Consider the following 24,217-nt stretch of genomic DNA (forward strand, 5'->3'; position numbering starts at 1 on the left):
TCCATTTCATGAAGCTTTATCCCACAGCTCCCCCATGACAGGAGGCCTAGGCAGCCAGGCTCATATACATTTACACACTGCTCTGCTACCTCCCCTAGTTCAATAACTCAATTATTCAAGACAAAAAGAACCAACACACACTTTGTTCAACTTAAGATAACAATAGCAATAGAATAACAACGATGATGATGATGATAATAATAATTACAACCATAGTCAAATATTGTATATTTCCAGGTCTTACAATTCTCAAAAATTCCTAATATTACACTGTCAGTCGTTTTAAGGTGCACCATAACCTCTGCATGTGACATTTTCAATAAAGCTCAACACATGTTGCACTATAACACACCGTGAAGAAGACAGACATCATTCTTTGCTTTTTTTGTTGTTCATTTTTCAACTAGTATTTCTTCGCAGAGTTTTCTTCCTCCTTCTCAACCTCTGCGGCATTAGATATATGTTTTTTGTGATTTAAAAGCAGTCCATAGTTTTTTTGTTTGGCACACTTTTTATTTATAAGCTGTTGTGTCGTGTGGCACCAATGGATTGGATCGACCGGTGGTGTAAGGCCTGGTGTCTCAGAGGACTTCTGGAGGGAGACGAAAGGGGGGGAGAGCGAGAGAGAGCGAATCATTCATTTGTGCTTCAATTGGGATTATGAGCTATATTCTACAGTACATAATGGCCTACTGTGTATGAATCCTTGAGGACATAATATAAGATGTAATTGGTCCTATTGCTTTCTTTGTTTGTTTTGCTTGGTTTAGGCTGTCTTCCATACTGGCTGTGGGTTCTTGACATGATGATTGGGGACTCGCTTCCCAACCCAAGGGGCCTGCCCAAACAGGACTGGGACCCTATCCCATATATGGCATGTTGCCCAAGCTCACTGAGGCTGAGACCCAGGCTTGGGGATAGTGGTAGAGGTTTGGAGCCCCCTCTCTGCATACTGTAGTAATAGTTCTAGTCTAATTATGCTGTAATTAGCCTGCCTTTCATTCTGCCTTTAAGTTCTAGTTAATTACAGCATAATTAGACCTGCCTTTCAGGCTGCCTTTAAATTATAGCTAATTACAGGATAATTAGACCTACATTGTAGTCATTTAGCAGACACTCTTATCCAGAGCGACTTAGTTAGTGCATTCATCTTAAGATAGCTAGGTGGGACAACCACATATCACAGGCATATAAAGTACATTTTTCCTCAAGTCAGTGCTAGAAGGGGGGGGTTGAGGCCTGCCTTTAAGGTTGCCTTTATGTTCTAGCTATTTACAGCTAGAACTGTGCTGAGCTATACACATGCTGGTATTTTGGTTATAGAGCAATGGATTGCTTACAGTGATAAAACACTTTATTTGTAATGTTGAAATAAGCATTTTGATCATAAGGCATGTATGTAGGAATTAATCCTGACCTGCATAGCTACCTGCAGCATGCTGAGGCTTCATTGGACCTGTTTTCATGAGGAAGGGCTCCAGGATTGGGTCACTGACTATGTCACTCCCCAGTTGCCCCGGCCCACCTTTGGTGCTCCCGCTGTGATTGGGCATCTGAATGATCTGCTCAAAGTCAGCAGCCTCGCCATTGGCTGAGAGACCGTTCTGGTGCTTGGCTGGCTGGACACCGTTCAGCACAGGGGCAGACTCTGCTGCACTCTGCTGGCTCTCAGGAGCTGCAGAAAAAAAGTTACAAGTTGACTGGCTTCTTTTTTTTCACATGTTGGATAGTCAGCACAGTGACACTCTACAAATGTAATGGATATAATTTACTCATGAACAAATACTGTACATAGCCCTTCACAGGCTGCGTTTTCAAGGATGGAGGGAGAACAAAGTGATGTTGCAAGTTACATTGCAGCCAACTTACCTTTACTTCTGTCCGTAGTGTCCTTGCCATTGGCCTGTGCTGGGGAATTGGAATCCTTCGTCAGTGTAGGCTAGAAGAACATAAAATGGCACATGGTTGCCATGCATCAACCAAGGGTGCTACACATTGGTGGTGCTTTGAGCATCTGGAAGAACACTATATAAATGCAATCAAATCAACGTAGGTCTATAAGAAAATGTATACACTCTACTGTAAGTGGCTCTGGTTAAGAGCGTCTGCTAAATGATTAAAATGTAAATGTATTAAGGTCTATAAAGCACTATATAAACGTAATGTATTATTATTATTATAAGGGTTTTAATATGAAGCATAGGCCTTGCACTACTCACCTTTTCTCCAGCATCACGACTCACCCTACTCCAGCATCACGACTTACCTTTTTCTCCACCATCACGACTCACCTTTTTCTCCAGCATCACGACTCACCTTTTTATCCAGCATCACGACTCACCTTTTCTCCAGCATCACTACTCTTACGTGTCCTCTTCATGATCTCCTCAAGGCGCTGTGAAATTCAACCGCAGAGGCAGATTAAGTCATCATAATTTCATTTCTTACAACTAATGTATTGTATTTCAACAGATTCTATATAGACCAAGATATTTTCCTTGTAAGGATACATGATAGTTATTTTGATACACACTAAAAACTACAGACACGTTTGACTTCTCCACTTTGCTTCCCCCTCCATCCCTCTGTCTCATCCCTCCATCCTTCTCTACCTTCTTTCTCTCCAGGCGCGCCTGTTCCTCCTTCTGGAAGTGCTTCTCTCTCTCCAAGCGCTGACGCTCCGCCTCCTCACGAGCTCTGACATCAGCCTCTTCCCTCTGACACAGACAGGGGAAAACAACATGATCAATAGATTATCAATAGTATGATTGAATAGGCCTACTATATGTGCTGTTATTATGATAACAAGGAAATTTCTTGACAAAGAAATGGAACCATGTCCATCTTGATTAACGAAAAATAGAATTAGGATACATTCTCTCAAGGTTATTTGTTCGAATTGGCAAAATGATACATTTTACATCTTGGGAATTGATTAATAAATAAATTCCCTAACCACTAGGTGGCAGTATAAGTCTACACTGCAACAGGCGCTGTACGGCAGGGCTTGATGTCTCAAATAATAATAACCTTACATGGCTCACAGGGTAGTTAGATTTTTTTAAACATTTATTTAACTAAGCAAGTCAGTTAAGAACAAATTCTTATTTACAATGACAGCCTAGGAACAGTGGGTTAACTACCTTGTTCAGGGGCAGAACGACAGATTTTTACCTTGTCAGGTCGGAGATTTGATCTAGCAACCTTTTGCTTACTGGCCCAACGCTCTAACTACTAGGCTACCTGCCGCCCCTTTATTACTGAGTAATCAGTAATAAACAGATTTTGTGAATGGAGGGATGAAAACCAAGCTATGATATGTCAGAATCACATCTGTCATTAATTAGACCAACCGAGGGGATTTTTAAAAATGTATTTATTTTTATTATTTTACCTCTTATTTAACTAGGCAAGTCAGTTAAGAACAAATTATTATTTTCAATGACGGCCTAGGAACAGTGGGTTAACTGCCTTGTTCAGGGGCAGAACGACATATTTTTACTTTGTCAGCTCTGGGATAAGATCTTGCAACCTTTCGGTTACAAGTCCAACGCTCTAACCTTGGTCGGATATACCGCAGGCAGCAAGGAAGTAAATGACAACATCAATAACATGTTATGCTTCACAAATAGTGGAAAAAACTAAACTACCTACTGTTGAAGTCGGAAGTTTACATGCACTTAGGTTGGAGTCATTAACTTGTTTTTCAACCACTCCACAAATGTATTGTTAACAAACTATAGTTTTGGCAAGTCGGTTAGGACATCTACTTTGTGCATGACAAGTAATTTTTTCAACAATTGTTTGCAGACAGATTATTTCACTTATAATACACTATCACAATTCCAGTGGGTCAGAAGTTTACATACACTAAGTTGACTGTGCCTTTTTAAACAGCTTGGAAAATTCCAGAACATGATGTCATGGCTTTAGAAGCTTCTGGGAGGCTAATTGATATCTTTTGAGTCTGTCGGAGGTTTACCTGTGGATGTATTTCAAGGCCTACCTTTAAACTCAGTGCCTCTTTGCTTGACATCATGGGAAAATCAAAAGAAATCAGACAACAATTCTATACTTCCACAAGTCTGCTTCATCCTTGGGAGCAATTTCCAAACGCCTGAATGTACCACGTGCATCTGTACAAACAATAGTACGCAAGTATAAACACCATGGGACCACGCAGCCATCATACCGCTCAGGAAGGAGACGCGTTCTGTCTCCTAGAAATGAACGTACTTTGGTACGAAAAGTGCAAATAAATCCCAGAACAACAGCAAAGGACCTTGTGAAGATGCTGGAGGAAACGGGTACAAAAGTCTCTATATCCACAGTAAAACGAGTCCTATATCGACATAACCTGAAAGGCCGCTCAGCAAGGAAGAAGCCACTGCTCCAAAACTGCCATTAAAAAAATCCAGACTACGGTTTGCAACTGCACATGGGGACAAAGATTGTACTTTTTGGAGAAATATCCTCTGGTCTGATGAAACAAAAATAGAACTGTTTGGCCATAATGACCATTGTTATGTTTGGAGGGAAAAGGGTGAGGCTTGCAAGCCAAAGAACACCATCCCAACCGTGAATAACGGGAGTGGCAGCATCATGTTGTGGGGGTGATTTTCTGCAGGAGTGACTGGTGCACTTCACAAAATAGATGGCATCCTGAGGCAGGAAAATTATGTGGATATATTGAAACATCTCAAGACATCAGTCAGGAAGTTAAAGCTTGGTCGCAAATGGGTCTTCCAAATGGACAATGACCCCAAGCATACTTCCAAAGTTGTGGCAAAATGGCTTAAGGACAACAAAGTCAGGGTATTGGAGTGACCATCACAAAGCCCTGACCTCAATCCTATAGAAAATTTGTTTGCAGAACTGAAAAAGAGTGTGCGAGCAAGGAGGCCTACAAACCTGACTCAGTTACACCAGCTCTGTCAGGAGGAATGGGCCAAAATGCACCCACCTTATTGTGGGAAGCTTGTGGAAGGCTACCTGAAATGTTTGACCCAAGTTAAACAATTTAAAGGCAATGCTACCAAATACTAATTGAGTGTATGTAAACTTCTGACCCACTGCGAATGTGATGAAAGAAATAAAAACTGAAATAAATAATTCTCTACTATTATTCTGACATTTCACATTCTTAAAATAAAGTGGTGATCCTAACTGACCTAAGACAGGGAATTTTTACTAGGATTAAATGTCAGGAATTGTGAAAAACTGAGTTTAAATGTGTTTGGCTAAGGTGTATGTAAACTTCCGACTTCAACTGTATGTTTGCTATGGCATTTCAATGTTCAAAGTTGCCTGGAATATAAAACCTGCTTAGTCATGGTTCATGAGAGAGCTTAAACTACTGTCTGATGCCTGACTATCTTGACACACTGCTGTCAGCTCACTGCAGATGGCTGGCAGTGTTAGACAAATGGCAAACTGGGCTTCCCTAGGGGGAGAAGGGACTCGAGTGTGTGTGAATGCTACAAGCATGGGTAATGGGTAAACTGTCGCTCCCTATCCCGTCAGCTCACTGCAGTGCGCAGACAGAGGGAGGACAGAGCTGTCACTATCTCACAGTCACTACGGCCCTCTCAGCTCCACTAAATGCTGGGCCAACACTATTATGAAGGTCAACAGCTGGCATCTGCCTAGACTGGGCATGGAGGCTGTTACATGCTGATGGTACACCTCACAGTAACACACATTCCCTCCCATACCTAGACGTGCTTAGATGATAGGGCTTCAGAGGATAGGTTTCAGAGTTGGAAATTGGACGATTCAGTTTATGTATTTTAATAAGCTGAGAATCCTTTTATTTGTGGTTATCAGGTGGCTGGCCTGATAAGATGTGGACTATGCAGAAACCAACGTTGAAGGCTGCCTGTGTCACATCTTCTATGTCAAGACTCCGTTACCCATAATGCTGCTCTCACCTGTTTCTGCAGGCGTTCATTCTGCTCCTGTTCAGCCCTGGCTCTCTCCCGCACCACCTCCTCCTCCTCCAGACGCTGCGCCTCGTCTCTCAGACGCTGGTCCTCTGCCATGAGGTGCGCCTCTTCCTCCCTGCGCCTCCTCTCCTCCGCCTCCCGAGCCATGCCCTCCTCACGAGCAATCCTGCATGGGGAGCACGCTCCGTTAGGTCTGCACATGCTAAGATACGCTCATACTGGACAGTATTCTCATATCAACACACACAATGGTTCATGCCAATGCTACACACTTATATTCGTCGCCAGACCCACTTGCTCCAGGTCATCTATAAGTCTATGCTAGGTAAAGCTCCGCCTACTCTCAGCTCATTGGTCACGATAACAACACCCACCCGTAGCACGCGCTCCAGCAGGTATATCTCACTGGTCATCCCCAAAGCCAACACGCGCTTTGGCCGCCTTTCCTTCCAGTTCTCTGCTGCCAATGACTGGAACGAATTGCAAAAATCGCTGAAGCTGGAGACTTATTTCCCTCACTAACTTTAAACAGCAGCTATCTGAGCAGCTAACCGATCGCTGCAGCTGTACATAGCCCATCTGTAAATAGCCCACCCAATCTACCTACCTCATCCCCATATGGTTTTTATTAACTTTTCTGCTCTTTTGCACACCAGTATTTCTACTTGCACATCATCATCTGCTCATCAATCACTCCAGTGTCAGTTTTCTAAACTGTAATTACTTCGCTGCCATGGCCTATTTATTGCCTTACCTCCTCACGCCATTTGCACACACTGTATATAGACTTTATTTTTTTCTATTGTGTTATTGACTGTACGCTTGTTTATTCTATGTATAACTGTGTTGTTGTTTGTGTCGCACTGCTTTGCTTTATCTTGGCCAGGTCGCAGAACTTGTTCTCAACTAGCTTACCTGGTTAAATAAAGGTGAAAGATTTTTTTTTTTTTTTACTTGTCTTGTACATTCAGTAAACCCTTCACGTCTATAGACAGACATATAAATACACTCCAGTCTATAATACTTAATCATTAAACAGTGCTATAATATTAACACAATGACATGTTTAATCAACTCCAGACAGTTTTAGACTGACCTTAACCTCTGCTCCTGCTCAAGGCGCTCCTGCTCCTCTCTCTCCCGTTGCTCTCTGGCCTGTCTGCGTTTCTCAGCCAGCACTCGTGCTGCTTCCTCTGGGTCGTTGGTGCCGGCTGAGTGCCTAGAAGCTGGAGTAGATGATGTAGCCGGGGAAGCTGAGGCAGCCATGGCAATTGGGGCAGTTGGGGTAGCCAGCTCAAGGGTTGAGGCAGGAGTGGAGGTGACCACTGTGACTGGTGCACTCAGAGATGGGGGTGTCACCGGCGCCGAAGACACCATAATGGCAGGAACATTACTGGCGCCTGTAAGAGCAAGAGGGACAGGAGAGGCCTCTGTTTCAGATAAGAAGCCACATGATAGACCATGACCCTGGAAAATGCTTCAGGGCTCATCTGAAGTAAACATCATAAAGTCTAAACAATCTGCGTGTTTTCTCCAGGCAGAGAAGAAAGACTAAGTAGCAGCTGAAGAGAAACATGAGACCCACCTGATCTTGGACAGTGGGACCGCAGTAATAATGTATGGCCTTTACGGTAGAGTAACTCTGGATAATAAAAGATACATGAACTCCAGAGAAACAAATAGATCATGGAATGTCAGAATATACAGTATGTGCTTGTGCTGAAGGCCACACTCAGCCACAGGAGGTTGGTGGCACCTTAATTGTGGAGAACGGGCTCTTTGTAATGACGAACAGAATAAGTGGAATGGTATCAAATACATCAAACATGGTTTCCAGGTGTCCGTTACAGTCATTTATTATGAGCAGTCCTTCCCTCAGCAGCCTCCACTCAAGGTGTGCGCTCCAGTAACACTACTGGTGTGGCTGTAGGCCAAAACATTTAAAAGACACCCTGGCGCTTGGATACAGTAACTATGGTGAACACACTTACTCTTTGTCTCAGGAGTGTCTGGCTGATGGGGCTCGCTGGTTGTTTCCACGGTGACAGCGGCGACCGGCTGGGGCTGTACCCTGGCAGGTGTCTGGGCTCGTTTGGGGCGGGTTTTGGTGCCCGAGGGGGTCTTCTTGTCTGTGGAGGGGTTCTTGGGGGCCATTGGAGGGCAGGGGGACAACGGTCTGCTTTTGGGCGCCGCAGGCGACGGAGGTCTGTTTTTCAGTTTGGGGGTACTGCTGCAGGAAGGGAGAAAGGAGAGGCAAAGATGGAAAAAGGAATGGAAAAGAGAGGGGAGTGTAAAAAAAAAACAGCAGTAGAAATCATAATATCTGTAGTTTTCCTTTGACAGGTTGCAGGTTATTTCATTGAATATTTCAACATCACTCATCAACTCTGTAGTCTAGAACGAGGTCAGAAAAAGTATTATTGAGAATGACTGAATCTCTATGTAAACGTTCAACGCTCAATAACGCTGCCATGGTCCCATGGCCCTGTTGTAGTCAGACGTGAGATGAGACCATGGCTAATTCCCAAATAGCACCCTATTCCCTATGTATTGCACTACACGGGCTTTGGACAAAAGTAGTGCACTATATAGAGAATAGGGTGCCACTTGGGACGTAACCCATGGTTCTTCTCGGTTTCCCAGCGCTGAGCAGCACCAGCATCACTCAGGGAAACCCCATTCTGTCTGAGTGCTGCTGCCTCCCTCCTGCTCCTGGTCTTGGCAGACAGAACCCTCAGCTGAATGGTGTCCAGCAGCTCTTTGGGCCCAGTTAAAACAGTCTGGACCATCTGTCAGTGAGACAGACCATTTAATCTGGCCCGGGGCTGAACCTCGATCCCTCTGCTCAGCACTAAGCTAACCCGATGCGGATCTCTCCTCACAAACACTCTATTAGCATCTAATACATAAAGGTCAAATACAAGATGGCTGTCTTGTCTTGGTCAATGATTATAGAGAGAGATAATGTAACAGAGAGGAAAATAAAACAGTTTGACAGTATATATAAACCGTAGATCAATACCTTTTTTTAACAAACAAATAGGATTTCTAACTTGAAAGGCTGACACTATAAGGAAGACAGAGTATTCTACTATATGGACATGTGGTATAGGACAGTTTAGAGTAGTTGTACTGTTAAGTCTAAGACAGATTCTGGGCTCTGATCTGGGTCTGATCTGTATCTAACAACACCTTGACGCTGGCCTGGATCTGGTGGTGGTCGAGGTCGTTGTTGGGGTCTTCTTCTTCTTCAGCACGATCTCTTTGGAAAGAGCATTCTTCTCTTTTTCGTTCTCCCTCTCCTTGTCTTTCTTCTCTTTCTTTTTCTTATCCAACTTTGAGAAACAGAGAGAAAGGGGTGACCAGTTAGTGCTAATGACATGGTGTTGGGAGACCGGAGGAGGGTAGAATACATTTAACTACACATCAGTGTGTGTGTGTGAGGATGTAAGCTAACCGGCGTTGAGCTCCGTCGGCGTTGGCGCTGTGTGATATCAGGCGTGCTGGCGGACACTCCTCCCCTCCAGCGCTCGGAGGGGTTCCGGTGAGGGTGGTGGTGGGAGCAGGCGTCCAGGGGGCTGGCTGAGGCTGAACGGGAGCAGTGGTGAGAGTCTGAGTACAACACAGAGATGAAGAGAAACAGGCTGGATGGACTAGGTCAGGTCGAGACTCCTATTACAGTTATGATAATGATAGGCCACTTAGGCCAGCTACTGAGAACGTAATGGTGGCAGATACAACCATTCAGGGTGGCTGTCTGGCAATATTAGGTTCTGCAGGATTTAACCACTGTTTGTGGCTGAGGTGAGTTTACTTCCTATGGCTGAAATAAGGCATGAAATCATGATACTGTAACTAGTGGGAGTATGGTGCATATCATACATGCTGTATGTTTTTCTCTGAAAGAGAAGGAAAACACTAGAATGCCCAAGCTTCAACCCTGTAATTGTAAGTTAGCAACAAACAAAAGGAAAGAAGGTACATTTCCTGTAATGTTAAGTTCTATAATGAAAGTAGAGTAAAGGGTCCTAGAGAGGGGTGACTCACGGAGGTCCCGGGAGTCGCTGGGGTTGAGCAGGGTCACAGCGCTGCGGCTGCGGGCCAAAAAGGACAGGGTGGGAGTCATGAGCCTCTCCACGATGCGGCTCTCCCACGGGCTTAGACGCAGACTGCGAGCTGGGAGACACAAGAGGGTGCTGTTAGTACCTGGGTGCTCTTAACCCCCCCCCCCCACACACACACACACACACACACACACTGCAGACTCCCCTAAACCAGACACTGCACCACCACCAGGTTCAGCCACTGTTCCTCAGTCACTCACTGCCGACACTGCAGCACAGCTTTTCATTCCCCAACACAAACAGGCCTCTGTCTGACCACACTCTCTCTAACTGCACCAACCTCACTCTGACCACACAGAGACAGTCACAGACTTCTCTCCAGTTGTACATTATATGATGGGAAGAAATCCGGAGTTGTTTCACCTACAGTTACATGTCATTAATACAACTTTACCAATCATACATATTAACAAACCGACTCAACTGCTTCATTTTGAAAATGTTACTTCTTTCTAGATGACTTACCATTACAAAACACACCACCCAAAAGCCATGGCTATTTAGTAGGCCATGCAAAGGCAGGTTAAAGTTTCTGATCAATTCAGCATTGTAAACTGGGTGTTTCGAGACCTGAATGCTGATTTGGCTGACAGCCATGGTATATCAGACCGTATACTACGGGTATGGCAAAACATTTATTTTTACTGCTCTAATTACGTTGGTAACCAGTTTATAATAGCAATAAGGCACCTCGGGGGTTTGTGATATATGGTCAATATACCATGGCTTTGCGTCGTGTCCCCCCCCCCCCCTCCCCCCCCCGGGCCTTATTGCTTAATTATAGCCTACACTACCCGGATGCTACGAGTAAGGCTCACTCTTATGTCATTAGGTCAGTATCATATGTTTGTCTGTCATATGATGTTAAGTGTTACATTAGTGTCAGAAGATGAAGACTGATCCATATGAAGTTCAACAACAGGAGGATGTGTTTGATGCATTGTGATGGGCTGTTACACAGACATTGGTTGGCACCCAATTCCCTATATAGGGCATTCGTTTTGACCAGGGCCCATAGGGCTCTGGATAAAAATTGTGCACTACATGGGGAATAGGGTGGCATTTGGGATGCAGAATTTTGACAAACACTCTCAAGAACAATCATAACTGGAACAAATGTAATGTCAGAGCAAATGTGTTTTGAACATTGTAAGAGCATGAAATCATTTGTCCCTAAAACTACACCAATATAAGAAATGAAGAACATTTCAAACACAGCATATAAGACAAAAAAACACAGAACTGGCGTTGTAGTGAAAGAACCAGACTGGTGGATTTGTTAGAGGCCTCTGAGAGTTCTGTGTGGAGGGGAATTTGGAGGAGAAATGAAACTTTTTGAAGATGAGTTGAAATAGGGACACTGTGCAATGCAGCGTTGCGTAATACTGTAACATACATAATACAGTACCTCCCGTTCCTCTCAAACTGGGGTAACCAGTCTGACCCTCCCCCTGAGTCTACTGGTGTCTCGTAAACTTCTTTCTAAGTAATTGGCAATTATCTGACTACAGAGTTTCAGCATCTTCAATGGGCCATTCATAGTATCTCACAATAGAATATTTACATGGGCTTCTCAAGTTCAACCCCATCACAAGGACAATTTGACAGTGGAATGTCCACAATGAGATGACCAAAACGGTAAATAGCTGTTAATATCTGTTATTAAGAGACTTCCTGTACATTGCTTCGCTGCTGTACATTTTAGCAGACATTATTATCCAAAACGACTTACAGGAGCAATTAGGGTTAAGTGACTTGCTAAAGGGCACATCGACAGATTTTTCCCCTAGTCGGCTCAAGGATTTGAACCAGCAACCTTTCAGATACTGGCCCAACACTCCTAACCGCTACGTTACCTGCCGCCTACTGGTTTATTGCGTGGCCCCGAGTCTTTAGATCAAGTCGGCTATGCTAATGAGCATCTCAAATGGCACCCTATCCCCTATTTGTATTTTTTTATTTAACCTTTATTTAACTAGGTAAGTCAGTTATTAAAAACAAATTCTTATTTACAATGACTGCCTACACCGGCTAAACCCAGACAACGCTGGGCCAATTGTGCTCCACCCTATGGGACTCCCAATCACGTCCGGTTGTGATACAGCCTGTGCACTACTTTTGACCAGGGCCCATAGGGTGCCATTTGGGATGCGACCTTGATACGTCTCCTTAGGTCAAGTCAGCTATGCTTGTGTAGATCACTCAGCTCTCTCTGCATGCTTTAACTAATCACATACGTACATAGGTACATACATACAGTCACACACACATTCACCCATGTAAGGTAAGCTCATAAGAGCAACACATAGAAGCTGATGATAAGCGTGATGTGTCATTTCTGTAGATGCATGTAAAGCACATTTAGGATGTCACCTGTCAGTGAATGGAAAATCCTGAAAAGCATAAACAGATATACTAAGTTGCTAATATAATTGATTGGTTCATATTATCTAATGGACCTGGGGTTACCTTGGCTATATTTTTGGACAGATCATTTTCACAAAGTATTTTATGGTTGATAACCCAACTAGGCCCTGGCCTTGTTGCTAAGCAACAGTCAGGAGGATTTTTTTTCTCCTTCAATGCGGCAAGACATTTGCTTGGCTGCTGTTTGATCAAATGTACACCTGGTAGTTGGGATCCTGGGTCTATAAACGCATCTGGCTGTTATAGGCATACTTACTGTATATCCTGAAGCCAGAACATTTGTAGCTGCTAAATCGACTGCATTTTATATGGAAGCTTCTGGAAAATATAAGTCTGCTGAGGGAGGACATTCTGTGATCCTCATGCAAGAATTAACTATTGACGTCTGAATATTGCATTTTAACAACCATTACAGTGGTGTGGTATTGGAGATCAATAAAAGTTGGTTATGAGAAACATGTCAACATCTAAAAGTGTGGATGACAATAAAGCTGAATATTAATATTGTAGCAACTTTTAAACATGATGACCTCTCTATCTGAGATCTCCTATCCACATAATGTAATAAGTCAATAAAGAGTTCAGCCATGACTATCTGACCATGCACTTGTACATTTGTACCACCTCACCACCACTGACACCACACCACCATCACTGACATACCACACCACTGACACCACACCACCATCACTGACATACCACCACCACTACTGACACCACACCACCACTACTGACATACCACCACCACTACTGACACCACACCACCACTACTGACATACCACCACCACTACTGACACCACACCACCATCACTGACATACCACCACCACCACTACTGACACCACACCACCATCACTGACATACCACCACCACTACTGACACCACACCACCATCACTGACACCACACCACCATCACTGACATACCACCACCACTACTGACACCACACCACCGTCACTGACATACCACCACCACTACTGACACCACACCACCACTACTGACACCACACCACCATCACTGACATACCACCACCACTACTGACACCACACCACCATCACTGGCATACCACCACCACTACTGACACCACACCACCATCACTGGCATACCACCACCACTACTGACACCACACCAACACTACTGACACCACACCACCATCACTGACACCACACCACCATCACTGACATACCACCACCACTACTGACACCACACCAACACTACTGACACCACACCACCATCACTGACACCACACCACCATCACTGACATACCACCACCACTACTGACACCACACCACCATCACTGACATACCGCCACCACTACTGACACCACACCACCATCACTGACATACCACCACCACTACCGACACCACACCACCATCACTGACATACCACCACCACTACCGACACCACACCACCATCACTGACATACCACCACCACTACTGACACCACACCACCATCACTGACATACCACCACCACTACCGACACCACACCACCATCACTGACATACCACCACCACTACTGACACCACACCACCATCACTGACATACCGCCACCACTACTGACACCACACCACCATCACTGACATACCACCACCACTACCGACACCACACCACCATCACTGACATACCACCACCACTACTGACACCACACCACCACTACTGACACCACACCACCATCACTGACATACCACCACCACTACTGACACCACACCACCATTACTGACACCACACCACCACTACTGACATACCACCACCACTACTAACACCACACCACCATCACTGACATACCACCACCACTACTGACACCACACCACCACTACTGACACCACACCACCATCACTGACACCACACCACCATCACTGACATACCACCACCACTACTGACACCACACCACCATCACTGACATACCACCACCACTACTGACACCACACCACCATCACTGACACCACACCACCATCACTGACATACCACCACCACTACTGACACCACACCACCGTCACTGACATACCACCACCACTACTGACACCACACCACCATCACTGACATACCACCACCACTACTGACATACCACCACCACTACTGGCACCACACCACCATCACTGACATACCACCACCACTACTGACACCACACCACCATCACTGACACCACACCACCATCACTGACATACCACCACCACTACTGACACCACACCACCATCACTGACATACCACCACCACTACTGACATACCACCACCACTACTGGCACCACACCACCATCACTGACACCACACCACCACTACTGACACCACACCACCATCACTGACATACCACCACCATCACTGACACTACACCACCACCACTACTGACACCAACACCACACCACCATCGCTGACACCACACCAACACTACTGACACCACACAACCACTACTGACGACACCACTACTGACACCACACAACCACTACTTACATCACACCACCACTACTGACGACACCATCACTACTGACACCACAATACCACACCATCATCACTGACATCACACCACCACAACACCACACCACCATCACTAACACCACACAACCACTACTGACGAAACGACCACAACACCACCACTACTGACACCACAACACCATTACTGACACCACACAACCACTACTGACGATACCACCACTACTGACACCACAATACCACAACACCACCACTACTGACACCACAATACCACAACACCACCACTACTGACACCGCCATTACTGACACCACACCACTGCTGACATCACTACACCACAACACCATACCATTGACACCACACCACCACCCCTGACACCGCACCACCACCAACACAGCATATCACCACAGCAGAGTGGAGGACAACCAAAGAGTGTGGAAGAGGAGGGTGTTGTGACAGAAACCTATATGCACCATTATAAAAAATTATCACAAAATATGGAATAGAAATGTCAGGGCTGATCAAAAATGCAAAGAGAAGGTAAATCAATCAACAACAACATCAACAAAACCACGATGCACACGAGACTGGGGGTGTGAGGGAGGTGATGTAGTGTTTTAGGGATAGGAAATGACCGGTCACCAAGCAACAGGCAGGCAGGCAGGCAGGCCACCAGCAACAACAGTTAAAAGAAAAACCAAACACCAGATCGGGGTAAGGTAAGGAGATCTGAGAGGGAGGGGGTGGGCAGAGGGGAGGAGGGGGGTTTATATAGAGGCCTGGTGGACATTGACGCGGGTCGGTCGTCCTTACTTCTGTTGGGGGAGTTCCAGAGGGTGGCAGAGGACTTGGACAGCCTGTTGTTAATGACAGGGTCCACCTGTCTCGGCAAGTTGACGGTGGAGGCCGAGCATCTGCCTGCACCGGAGAGAACGCAACAGACAACAACTGTTCACAAGGTTGGCGGGGTGGGGACCCGACGAAGCTGTGCTGGAGTCGTCGGGGGTAGGAGGGTCCGAGATCGCTGAGCTCAGATATATTAGACCCCTCTTCAAATGAAATCCCAAGTTCATGTCATTGTGATACCTAAATGCTATTTATCAAGTTTAATCTGCTGATCTGTTTATTTGTATATGTATGTGTATATAGTAACAATTGTTGGTTCACTAATGTTTTTATTACCATCCTCACACAGGTGTGGGCAATTGTAATTATCTGCTAGGCAACTGCACATTAAAAAAAACTATGGCTTTGGCACATCTCTTGATGATCTGATAAAGGCGTAACTGCCGAAACGCGTTAGCCTGCCCAGGCCGAAAATAAAAAGGTGAAATAAGGTCTTTTTTGTCCCTTTGTCCCTTAAAATTTTGGGGGGAGTGCCACCATTTCTCAATGTTCTTGAACTTGGGATTTAATTTGAAGTCATTGTCATATATGGCAGAGCACCCAGGTATTAAAGCGAGATAGCGCACCTGTTACCCACTCCCCAATGCAAGACCCTTCTGTCTGTCTCTCTCCCTGAACCATGCAGCTGATAGAGCTAGACCTACAGGAGAGTAGGACCACTTCACCATGTTTCATTTTAGGCTGTCGGCTCAGACAGACCTGATCCACTCTATTTAGACAGGGCTAACTCTTTGATTCACCTCATTCATTATTAAGCAGTCCACTCGGACAGGACAGATTCAGAGTGCTTTTAATCCTGGGAAGGGGTTAGGGTACTGGAAAAAGGTTGGGGTAAAATTGGGAAAGTTAAATGACTGGGTTTATGAATAGCATCTAGAACCCAGAAACAAATCTTTGTATATAAAGCAACAACCGGAAAAGTGGAAAAATAGATTGTCTTTGTTGCTCAAACCAAAACACATCCACACACACTCATTTTCATTTACACTTCAGAGAGGAGAAAAGGTTCTTGACCTCAAGGTCACAATCAAGGTCAAGGTCACAATAGCCTTTCACAAGCTTGCGTCATTGTTGGACTGAGCAGCATAGGAGAGAGTTGGCACACTGACCACTGAGTCAATTCCTCACAGCTCTGATCAACTCAACACCTTGCAGTTCACGCAGCAAGTCTAATGAAACGTATACATGACACCTTTTCCCTTCGAACCTCCTATTTCTGGACTCTACTGAACAGTGAGAATCTGGAGTGAGAGAAACGGTACGTTAAGAAGGATCAATACAAATCCAGTCTAAATCTTAATGGTACTCAGTGATTCAGTGAAACATGAAGTCAAGTAGAAATAGTGAGCCAATGTTAGGCAAAATAATGTTAGTAAACATGAATTATACTGTAGAATGACTAATCTAGCTATTCTAATGGTACTCAGAACATTACCACCCCAACCAAATTACAGTGGCTAACAATGGCCTAACACCAAAACCTTAGGACACTGTAAATAATTAACATCAGTTAGACTAGAAAGTTAAGTTTCTGTCCTGTACTATGAAGGTACTCTGTACAAGCAATTCATTGAAGTTCTGGGTGGTTCATGTCTATACGGTTCTATGAGGTTCTACGTGGTTCCAGTGCGACTCACTTTGTCTGCGGGAGGTCTGGTTGAGGCCGCCGGCCCAGGACCATCTCTGCTGACGGATCTCAGCCCAGGTCTTTTTGGTTGACTTCTTGATGGCCGCCTCGTAGCGCTCCTGTGGTGGGGACATTGGGAGACAAAAAAAAAAAAGTGTGACTCTCTCAAGAAGCTACACTTAGCTGAGAACAGTGATATGTAATATTTATAAAATTACCGAACCACCGTGTATGTGCCCTCTCCACCCAAAGCAATCGTATAGAATTGAATATTATTCCTAAAATAATAATTAATGAAAGCTTAGATCATTGGCTGTATGTGTACCCTAGACTAACCAAGCTGATAACAAAACTGCACATAACACTTGAGCAAGAGAGAGATATTGAACGTGACCCTCCTCCAGGCCTCTACTCCCCACCTTGTTCTTTTCAAGTTTCTGCCTCTGTTTCTCCTCCAGGAGGGCTCTTCGTTTCTCAAGCTTCAGTCTCTGGTCCTCCAGCCTCTTCCTGCGCTCCTCCAGCTGGCTCTCCCTCAGACGCCTCGCCTTCTCCTCCTTCTCCAGCCACTGGGCCTTCTTAGCCGCTATGTAACGGGAGACAACGGGTACAGGTTTAGTTTAGTTTTATATACTCATGGTTTAATTGATTCATTTCAATATACAGAACCAGTCAAAAGTTTGGACACCTACTCATTCAAGGGTTTTTCTTTATTTTTACTATTTTCTATATTATATAAAAATATAAAATATATCAAAACTATGAAATAACACATATGGAATCATGTAGTTACCAAGAAAGTGTTAAACAAATCAAAGTATATTTTATATTTGAGATTCTTCAAAGTAGCCAAACTTTGCCTTGATGATAGCTTTGCACTCTCTTGGCATTCTCTCAACCAGCTTCATGAAGGAGTCCCCTGGAATGCATTTCAATTAACAGGTGTGCCTTGTTAAAAGTTAATTTGTGGAATTTCTTTCCTTCTTAATGCATTTCAGACAATCAGTTGTGTTGTGACAAGGTAGGTGTGTTATACAGAAGATAGCCCTATTTGGTAAAATACCAAGTTCATATTATGGCAAGAACAGCTCAAATAAGCAAAGAGAAACAACAGGCCATCATTACTTTAAGACATGAAGGTCAGTTAATCCGGAAGTTTCTTCAAGTGCAGTCGCAAAAACCATCAAGCGCTATGATGGACCGTCACAGAAAAGGAAGAACCAGAGTTGCCTCTGCTGCAGAGGATAAGTTCATTAGATTTACCAGCTTCAACAATTGCAGTCCAAATAAATGCTTCACAGAGTTCAAGTAACAGACACATCTCACTATCAACTGTTCAGAGGAGACTGCGTGAATCAGGCCTTCATGGTCAAATTGCTGCAAAGAAACCACTACTAAAGGACACCAATAATAAGAAGAGACTTGTTTGGGCCAAGAAACACAAGCAATGGACATTAGACCGGTGAAATCTGTCCTTTGGTCTGATGAGTCCAAATTTGAGATTTTTGGTTCAACCACCGTGTCTTTGTGAGACGTAGAGTAGGTGAACGGATGATCTCCGCATTTGTGGTTTCCACCGTGAAGCATGGAGGAGGAGGTGTTATGGTGTGGGGGTACTTTGCTGGTTACACTTTCAGTGATTTATGTAGAATTCAATGCACTCTTAACCAGCATGGCTATCACAGCATTCTGCAGCGATATGCCATCCCGTCTGGTTTGTGCTTAGAGGGACTATCATTTGTTTTTCAACAGGACAATGACCTAAGACACCTCCAGGCTGTGTAAGGGCTATTTCACCAAGAAGGAGAGTGATGGAGTGCTGCATCAGATGACCTGGCCTCCACAATCACACGACCTCAACCCAATTGAGATGGTTTGGGATGAGTTGGACCGAAGGAAAAGCAGCCAACAAGTGCTCAGCATATGTGGGAACTCCTTCAAGACTGTTGGAAAAGTGTTCCAGGTGAAGCTGGTTGAGAGAATGCCAAGAGTGTGCAAAGTTGTTATCAAGGCAAAGGGTGGCTACTTTGAAGAATTTAAAACTTGTTTGCTTACTACATGATTCCACATGTGTTATTTCATAGTTTCGATGTCTTCACTATTATTCTACAATGTAGAAAATAGTAAATATAAAGAAAAACCCTTGAATGAGTAGGTGTGTCCAAACTTTTGACTGGTACATGGCAGCTATACAACAAAAAAACATAAATAATGTGGTACAGTTAGCTAATCAAGAAAGTTCAGAAGTCATGGATGGGATCATGCACCATTCAGGGTTGTGGAAGCACTTGGGGATAGTGAGCAGAGGAAACATCAGGGTTACATAGCTAATAGCTTAGACCTGTTCTCTGTTACCAGCCTATTACCTAACTGGGATATAATCTCTCCATCTCTTTCTATTTATCTCTGCCCTACCTGGTCATAAACAACTCTGAATGACTGAGCAGTACATCATTTGCTGTTTGTTCACTGAGGGGAATTCTGGCCTGGTGATCTGTTAAAGACTTTTTAGATGCACAAAAGTCTCATGGCTTCCTGGAACCAGATTGGTAAAGGAAGAAAAATAGAATGGGAAGATGAAGACATATTGTTGTTTACATCCTGCAAGAGTTGTAATCCTATTAGAATAATTCTAATAACAGTAAACAAGTAGTTGTTGTAGTAGCATCCTACTGTGTTTTACTAGTGCTTTCTAGCAGATACTGAGTTTCACGCCACAGATTCTGTGGCTCATTCCTGACAGACACGATTAAAATGCAATCATTCGGCGTTGTTTAAAATCCAAGCATGCTGTGCACCAGCTGTGTCCTCTCAGCTCATTAAGCCTTCTCTGAGGTAGACGCCACATGTGTACTGTGTCTCAGAGTGGCATTTCCTGTTCTGCAGTCCCTTGCATGTGGGCCCACTTCCACAACACACATGTTGTTTAGCATGGTGGGGGCAAGCTACTTTTGAAGAGTTTTTGGGGGGCTCATAGTTTTTTGGTGCCCAATTCCACTGCACACGTTTTGTTTAGACCTAAAATGGTGGGGTCTGGATACTCTTGAAGAGATTATTTTTTTCAAGATAATGTCTCAGTGCTGAATGTGAGATGTCCTCACTCCAGGCTGTGTAAGGGCTATTTCACCAAGAAGGAGAGTGATGGAGTGGTGCAATCCTCACTCTGACATATTTAAAACATTAAAACGATTTGGTCCAAATCTGAAATGCATGAGTGTTTGATGTTCTAAGTTAAGTACCTGATTTGTATTCTGTTAACATTCCCCAGCCCTTCTCTATAAATAAGTAAAAGGCTAGAATACTCTAGTCCAGGGGTTCTCAAACATTTTCGGTCCGGGGACCCCTTTTGTGATACAAAATAATCATGGACCTCCTCATAATCAGAACACAACTTGCATATAAGGAGATTTACTATGACTTCGGCAGTGCATGGCCGGACGAACCAAGTCTCCGGCCCTGGGAAGGAACATTTTCAAGTCCCACCTCTTGGCATCGGAGAGAAAATCTTCCAGTCCTCAAGCTAATTTCCTGCAATTCTAATTATTTTATCATGGGGAAGAGAGAGAACTTTGCAGTTTTAAAGGTTAAATTACAGTGCATTTATGTTTTAAAAAGATCTATTGTTTTTGGGGAATACAAGAAGTATTGACTGGGAAAATGTCCAATTGCTGGAGTACTGTGAATACCAATATTCCTGTGAGCCTCCCAGGCCCATGTTGTTCAGGGTTAAGAACATAAACTGTAGCTTAAACGTATTCCACCAATCCCTTGGCCAAAATGTATCTGTTGTTGTTAGTAATATTCATAAAAAAATATTTAAAAATCAGATCTGGCCGCAGACCCCTGCTCTAGTCTGCACCCACAAAGAAAACACTAGCTCGTTTCTCCATCATGAATCAAAATTAATTATAGCAATTTTCAGCATCTGAGGGGCAGAAATACAATTAGCTAAATACGTTGAGTGCATGCACCTTAACATTGTAATGCCATTACTGTGGCTTTATATACAATGTCCCTTACATAACAACCCTGCACTTTAATATATGTTGTAAATAAACATGTTTGATTGTCACATACACCAGATATGTGCAGTGAAATGTGTTGTTTTACAGGGTCAGCCATAGTAGTATGGTGCCCCTTGAGCAAATTAGGGTTCAGGGTATTGCACAAGGGCACATCAACAGATTTTTCATCTTGTCAGCTCAGGTATTTGAACCAGCTACCATTTGGTTACTGGTCCACCGCTCTAACCACTAGGCTACCTGCCACCCTAAAGTGATAAGTACAAAAGATAATCACATTTAACTTTTTTTGTATGTCATCACCAGTATAGTATATATATGGACATAAACTTTAGAACATCTAACAATAAAAGCTTGATTCATATCTTACATCTGGACCGACAGAGGTCAGCCAAAGGTTTGCTATTATCAGTCAAATAAAAGGCTCTGTCCGCTGGCTGGCTGGTTGCCTGGCTGGCTGGTTGGCTGGCTGGCTGCTGAAACGATTCCTTGGCATGGCGATTATAATGAAATAAGTAATTACATCTAATCTGTCTGAGAGGCACGTCACGGTCGATTCACGGTAATGACTACACATTTTTCACGCCGCGCCCCAGGGGGATTATGGGACGGCTCAGTGGGATACACCCGCCACGTCCTTCTCTGATTGGTTGCTCAGGATTTGGCCTCAGTGCAGAGAAAGAGGGGCTTAGGCCAATGTTGTGGGAGAATAGGGTTGGGGAAAATACTAGTCTACTGCATGTCTCTGAGTTGATAATAAGATCAGAATACAATATCATGAAAAATAGACCCTGAAAACATCTGTAGAGAAAAATCGATGTTGGAAAGATATTACTAATGCCCCATCAAATTAATGCAAAGTATACATGCAAAAATTGATGGGGGATTTGAACAAATATGGTGAAAGGAAAATATCTGCAAAATGAGAACTTGAAAGAAAAAACATCATGATGGGGTCATATAACTGAACTATCTAATCGTTTCGACCTTCAGAGAAAAACAAGACATTCTAAGGTTCCCAGTGAAAAACGAGGACAACAAACAGAAGACAAAACAACTGATTCATGGAGGAGGTAGAAAAAGGAAAGAACTGTTGAGAAGCATACAGATGGAAATAAAAAGACATTGCATCACCATCACAAGGTGGAGATGTGGAGAATAATAGCATGACTGTTGCTGCTAACAAGTGATGTTACCAGTGCTGTTCTTATAGCCTTACCTTGCAGCTGAGTTTGCTGTTCTGAAGCAGCAATACGAGAGGGAAGACAACAGCAAGTGTCAACAAGCATCAATCATGCAAAAGCAGAACCCATGGCAGAGTATTTCAAATGTAAGACAGGAGATCAGTTAAGGGTTGCGTAATTCAACATATTGAAGGCTACAGTGTCTAATGGGTTAATAATCCCTACATTCTGTATCACTGTCTAGAGTCAGAAACGTTGTTTATCCCAAATGATACCCTATTCCCTTTATAGTGCACTACCTTTGACCAGGGCCCATATGACTATGTAGGGAATAGGGTGCCATTTGGTACGCATCCCTAGACAAGACTAGATACGTCTCTTTGCCCTCCACAACAGGCAAACCCAACATGTCACATAGGATACAATGATATAATTTCTCTATAGCATCTTTTCCTTTAGGGCTTACCAATGTATTTGGCCCTCTCCTCCCTCCGCTCCTTGGCCTGCTTCTGTCGTTGCTCTGTGCTCAACCCATCTAGGCAGAGAAAAATACACTAAGCATACCAAACATTAGGAACACCTTCCTAATATTGAGTTGCACCCCACCCTCAGAGCAGCCTCAATTCGTTGGGGGATGGACTCTACAAGGTGTTGAAAACGTTCCGCAGGGATGCTGGCACATGTTGACTCCAACACTTCCTACAGTTGTGTCAAGTTGGCTGGATGTCCTTTGGATGGTAGACCATTCTTGATACACACGGGAAACTATTGAGCATGAAAAACTCAGCAGCGTTGCAGTTGACACAAAAGCCTGTCACCTACTACCATACCCTGTTCAAAGGCACTTACATGTTTTGTCTTGCTCATTCACCCTCTGAATGGTACACATACACAATCCATGTCTCAATTGTCTCAATGTTTAAAAATCCTTCTTTAACCTGTCTCCTCCCCTTCATCTACACTGATTGAAGTGGATTTAACAAGTGACATCAATAAGGGATCATAGCTTTCACCTGGATTCACCTGGTCACTCTATTTCAAGGAAAGAGCAGGTGTTCCTAATGATTTGTATACACATTGTACATTTATTTTGACCTAAAATATCAATGCACTGCAGAGTCCCAGTGCACAGAACAGCTGATCGCACATGTCATGTAGAGTACAATAACATAGCAGAGGTCATGTACTTGAAACAATTATTGTACAAATTCTAAACTACAGTGTGTATTCATATATTCAAGATGAAGGTCTACGTGTGCGTTCCAAATGGCACCCTATTGCCTATATAGAGCATTAATTTTGACCAGAGCCCTATTGACCATAGTGGAAAGCAGTGCACTGTACATAGGGAATAGGGTGTAATTTGGGACGCATCCTACATCTCCCGCTGCGATGCTATAATGTTATTCACTCTACAGTTAAACAGTTTGTGTGAACCCGAATGGAACTCATGTGATCATATATTTTGCACCCTTTCCTGTCTGCAGCAATTATCAATGTTAACTCTGACCCACTTTGATAAATGCAAACAGCATCAGAGGAAGGATTTTTGTATGCATTTCAAAT

General features: G+C 43.9%; 1 protein-coding gene across 9 annotated transcripts in view; it reads right to left on the bottom strand.

Moving 5' to 3' along the window:
* map7d1b (MAP7 domain containing 1b) overlaps positions 1-24,217 on the bottom strand; it is a 50,980-nt gene continuing 26,763 nt past the window's right edge. The window contains exons 3-18 of one of the 9 annotated variants that reach the window (XM_055893832.1): positions 23,118-23,186; positions 22,687-22,707; positions 17,868-18,031; positions 17,459-17,567; positions 15,729-15,833; positions 9,993-10,121; positions 9,403-9,533; positions 9,138-9,280; positions 7,937-8,175; positions 7,042-7,345; positions 5,931-6,111; positions 2,613-2,717; positions 2,342-2,395; positions 1,870-1,939; positions 1,418-1,675; positions 1-592 (exon numbers count right to left, since the gene is read on the bottom strand). In XM_055893832.1, coding sequence (XP_055749807.1) covers positions 582-592; positions 1,418-1,675; positions 1,870-1,939; positions 2,342-2,395; positions 2,613-2,717; positions 5,931-6,111; positions 7,042-7,345; positions 7,937-8,175; positions 9,138-9,280; positions 9,403-9,533; positions 9,993-10,121; positions 15,729-15,833; positions 17,459-17,567; positions 17,868-18,031; positions 22,687-22,707; positions 23,118-23,186 — 2,093 coding nt within the window. In that variant the 3' untranslated portion in view covers positions 1-581. Of the gene's footprint in view, positions 593-1,417; positions 1,676-1,869; positions 1,940-2,341; positions 2,396-2,612; positions 2,718-5,930; positions 6,112-7,041; positions 7,346-7,936; positions 8,176-9,137; positions 9,281-9,402; positions 9,558-9,992; positions 10,122-15,728; positions 15,834-17,458; positions 17,568-17,867; positions 18,032-22,686; positions 22,708-23,117; positions 23,187-24,217 lie in introns of all 9 variants that reach the window. The other 8 variants (XM_055893826.1, XM_055893829.1, XM_055893827.1 and 5 more) reach the window with 8 other exon arrangements.

Source organism: Salvelinus fontinalis, chromosome 32 (genome assembly GCF_029448725.1).
Source record: "Salvelinus fontinalis isolate EN_2023a chromosome 32, ASM2944872v1, whole genome shotgun sequence".
In the NCBI taxonomy this organism is placed as follows: Eukaryota; Metazoa; Chordata; class Actinopteri; order Salmoniformes; family Salmonidae; genus Salvelinus; species Salvelinus fontinalis.